The following is a 4,053-nucleotide window of genomic DNA, read 5'->3' as shown; positions in this document are numbered from 1 at the left end:
AATCTAGCCAGGTAGGCGTGTTACTTGCAAAAGGTTTAACTTATCTTGGGAGAAATTAAGCTATTGTTAAGTGTGGCATGGTATTGCATCACAACCTACAAGGCGTTAATAGTTCACTTAAGCGTCGGACTTGAAATTAAGCATTGGTACTAGGATTTTGGTGGGGAATATATCCCCCAAAATGTTAAACAAATAGGATTTCGATCCTTAGCATGCACCAAGTTTTTAACGCCCCCTTTGGATATGGCCTTATAGTGTTCGTGAAGGTGAGAGTGGTGGAATTCTATGTAGCAGGATCTATGAAAAAATAAATTTATTTCTCAAACACTTAAGCAAACTAAATTGGTTTTGAAATAGCACTCACGTCTTATTTGGAGATGTCTTACACTATTCGTGAATGTAGAAGTCACATAGTTCTTTGTAGTAGGATCTATGAAAGCATAATTATTTCTCAGTCATTTCCAACACACTAAAATAGTCGCCCTCGAATTTGCAAAGGGCCACCATGATAGTCATATGAAAATTATAGGATAAAAGTTGGTGTGTCAAAAAAAAGCGTACTGTGAGGTATGAATGATCAAATGTCTACTTGCCAAGATGTCAATCATTGCTCCACGCTCAACGTTTTGTAATGAAGTACACTACAGTACCTTAAGAGTTGAGATTTAGTATGGTAGGGTTGTTTACCATGGGGGGTGGGTATTTCCTGTTATTGTCGGTATTTGCCTCGGTAAGGAAATCTTTGCACTGCTGCACCATGAGGTTTATATCCACATCCATTTCAACCTCTATTGAAAAAATATCCATTGCAACCTCCTGTAGCCACTGAAAAACCTCCTGCAGCCATCAATCGCCCAGATCAGCACATGGGCCACATCAAAAAACAATTTCCTCTAGTCATATGGAAATCATAGGATAAAGTCATAAGAAAGTTATAGGATAAAAATTATAGAGTAAAGGTACTTGCCACAATGTCATGACCTTCATGCAGCCCCTGGCGTAGGCATTCCAGCACTATGAGGTTTCGAAAATGTTGCCTTGGACCACGGTTTACCTGCACCTATGCGCAACACTCCACATTTTAGGACACAAACGTTGTGATGTGCAAAGTATATAGTGTTCCATGAAGGACTAAGATTGTTCACAGAGTTTAGTAGACCTGTAATCCCTAATCTCACGCATCTTTGATGCAAAGGATTTCATAGTATTTTGGAGGATTTGGATCCTTAGAAAGTTTTCCTAAAGAGGTCATTTGATTCAGAGGAATGTAATTCTGAGCGAAAATTCTGATGGATTGTTTCGCACACTATTTTGGAGGAAAGTTTTCATCCACTCAAACCACTTTTACAAATTATATGATAAAAAATCATGTGTAAATTAAGGTACTTGCCACAATGCTGCAAAAAAAATTAGTACGATTTCAATGTTAACGTATTTTTCCACAACCATATACAAACTGCTAACAAATCAAAGCACGGTATAATTATTTTTTTCAAAGACATCATGTTTTTCTCCAGTTCCCCCCACTCCTTAGGATAGCGGACTTAAAGTACCACACAGCTGAGCTTACGGACCCCGCAAGTATTTACTGCAAAAACAATCACCTATGGATGGTCCAAAATCTTTTTTTATGTAGTCTCGATTAAAAAGTTAAGGCAGGTATTCTGTGCAAATTATTTGCCTGTCAATATAGCTTGCGTTTAAGCATCAGCTCTACAAATGAATAAATATAGCACATAAAGTGAGGTTCTCATGGTTTGAGAAGTGCAAGTTATACTGGCCAACAAGTAGGGTGGAAGGTGAGGTTCTCACAGATAGTGTTTTTTCATAAGGAAGGAAATGTAACCGTATCAAGATAATTTTGGTAGAGAGAGAGTATAAATTTAGAAACAGTGAATGGAACAGGTCTGTGTTGACATGGAATACCGGATAGTTAGGACGCAGAACACCCAGGATCTTCTTGAGAACAAGCAGAGGCAGCTGATTCTCAGTTAGTAGCATGTCGGACAGGATAATGGCATGTATTTGTTTTCTGCCGTGCATGCTGAAGACAGGATCATGCGGCTTGTAATCCTGGAAAGGGCCGCTCATCATCTCCAGCAGGAAGCAGCCGTCCATGAGCATCATGTCGATGAAGGTTTCTCGGTTGGTCCGCCATTTGCCATGGAGGTCCACCCCGTATGCTGCCTGGAGCTCCTCCGCCACGTCGTCGATGGCAGAGATGAAATCCTGGAGCGGCTTTTTGCTTCGCTTGATGAGGTGCACCAACGCGCGGCGCTTGTGCTCCTCCATGGGCAGCAGGTTGGAGTCACCGTGGTGGAAGGGACCCAAAGACACCAGCCGCGGCTGGTAGGCCTTTGCGTTCATGCGCTTGAGCCACTCTGGCACCCGGTAGATGGATTGCGCCTCCCATCGCTCTGCCTGCATCCTCCTCCACTGAGGATCGTCATCTGCCAGCATCTTCTCCATATCCACCACCCAGCTAGAGTTATGCTTCTCCTCTCCCATCACGCTCATGGACTCCCGTCCCACTCCTACTTGGTGGTTCTCTTCTTCTCTTGTCCGTCCAAGGCTTCTGTCTGGGGTTCCTTCTATATCCTTCCAACCTACCTCTACTGCTCTCTACCCCGAATCCCTGATCATGACCGTCCGATCTGGTGGGCCACACAGTAATAAAAGTATTAATACGGCAATTGTGTGGTATGCACCACCGACAGGCGGTGTCTTTCACACATGGAGGAAGATTGCTCAACCTAAACTCAAGCTTTATTGTGACATTAACATAATTTAGTAAAGTCTCGGGGGACATGTCTTTGAATTAACTTACTACCGTACCCGTTTATTAGCCCCATTGTATTTTGGGTCCAACTTTGACTATGTATTTGGCTAAAAATATATGATACAAAAAATATATTGTTGGATTTGTATTTGAAAGATATTTTTTATGGCATAGTTTCTATGACATATAGTTTACATGTTATTGTGTAAATGCATGGTAAAACTTTGGCTAAAAATAAAAGGGGCATCATAAACCCGGACGGAGAGAGTAGCATGTAGCCTAAACAATAGAAACATGTGAAACCTAGCTCAATTAATGTATACACACATGTGAAAACAAGCCGAGGGCTAGCACGACTGCCCAAGATGTGAATGTGGAAAGAAACTACTGTATGCACACATGCAACAGTTAGGTGATACCACACCAATTAAAGCCTCCTCGTCCTCTCACCCAAGACTTGACGAGCATAGGGTTACTGATAACGACCATCACATGGCAGCAGTTATTCCATGGACGGCCTAATCTTGAGCTTCCAGCTGCGTGAATGATGACCAGCGGACTTGAAAATATCTCCCTGGTATTTCTGTAAAAAATCTGAATCTTACCTGCAGACGCCCAATTCTTGCTTTATCTACAGCTACTCAACGTTCATAAAAGCTGAGTAGGATGAAGAGCTAATGGAACGGAGACAAAACTTGTACACACTACAAGTTACATCCTTCGTTAAAGTCCCTATGTTAGAGTACTATATTGTTTCATCTATCTTTTTTTAATACCTGAGTCTCTGGGGCTACTAGGATCAACGGTTTTTTCTTTTCAATTTTAATACAAGCTACCGACCAGATTTCGATTCTCAGGCTGGCTGCTTGTGCCCAACCAGAGTCTTGAGGGCTACAATAGACTGCGGATTTTTCTCTACTTCAGGATTTTTTCAATCCGACCCTCATCCCGGCTTCTTCCTCTGCCGAGTTGCACCTTGAGTATAGTAGAACGTAGAAAATGGCTACGTACGGTGTTTCATCCTTTAGGTGCATCCCGGATTTTGGGCCGGCACACACCTGGAGTGCTTCTGGCTATACTATCATGTACAAAAATTGATGATGTTTGTTTGCCTCCATGTCGCCCACGAAAAAGATGAGCATGTCTTGAGCACCCAAGTTCATGGACTCGGCCCTCTCCTTGATGAAGTGGAGGCGCTCTCGTTGGGCTAGCGTCAGTGCCCGATTATTCCAGGCAGCATTCTCCTTCAACGCTGCAGCATGGACACGGTCTCA

General features: G+C 42.6%; 1 protein-coding gene across 2 annotated transcripts; it reads right to left on the bottom strand.

Moving 5' to 3' along the window:
- Positions 1-33: 33 nt before the first annotated feature.
- LOC119344492 (UPF0481 protein At3g47200-like) lies at positions 34-2,572 on the bottom strand. 2 transcript variants are annotated; one of them, XM_037614906.1, is made up of 3 exons: positions 1,927-2,572; positions 968-1,054; positions 34-837 (listed from the first exon to the last, which is right to left on the bottom strand). In XM_037614906.1, the coding sequence occupies exons 1-3, from the start codon at positions 2,515-2,517 to the stop codon at positions 652-654; spliced, it is 864 nt and encodes a 287-aa protein (XP_037470803.1). In that variant the 5' UTR covers positions 2,518-2,572; the 3' UTR covers positions 34-651. The 2 variants fall into 2 exon arrangements, with proteins under 2 accessions (XP_037470803.1, XP_037470802.1); XM_037614905.1 differs by having other exon boundaries at positions 38-837; positions 968-1,060.
- Between the last annotated feature and the right edge of the window lie 1,481 nt (positions 2,573-4,053).

The sequence above is a fragment of the Triticum dicoccoides genome, unplaced genomic scaffold, assembly GCF_002162155.2.
Source record: "Triticum dicoccoides isolate Atlit2015 ecotype Zavitan unplaced genomic scaffold, WEW_v2.0 scaffold170620, whole genome shotgun sequence".
Classification (NCBI taxonomy): domain Eukaryota; kingdom Viridiplantae; phylum Streptophyta; class Magnoliopsida; order Poales; family Poaceae; genus Triticum; species Triticum dicoccoides.
The sequence above is the reverse complement of the archived record's forward strand: the minus strand, read 5'-3'. Positions and strand labels throughout refer to the sequence as shown.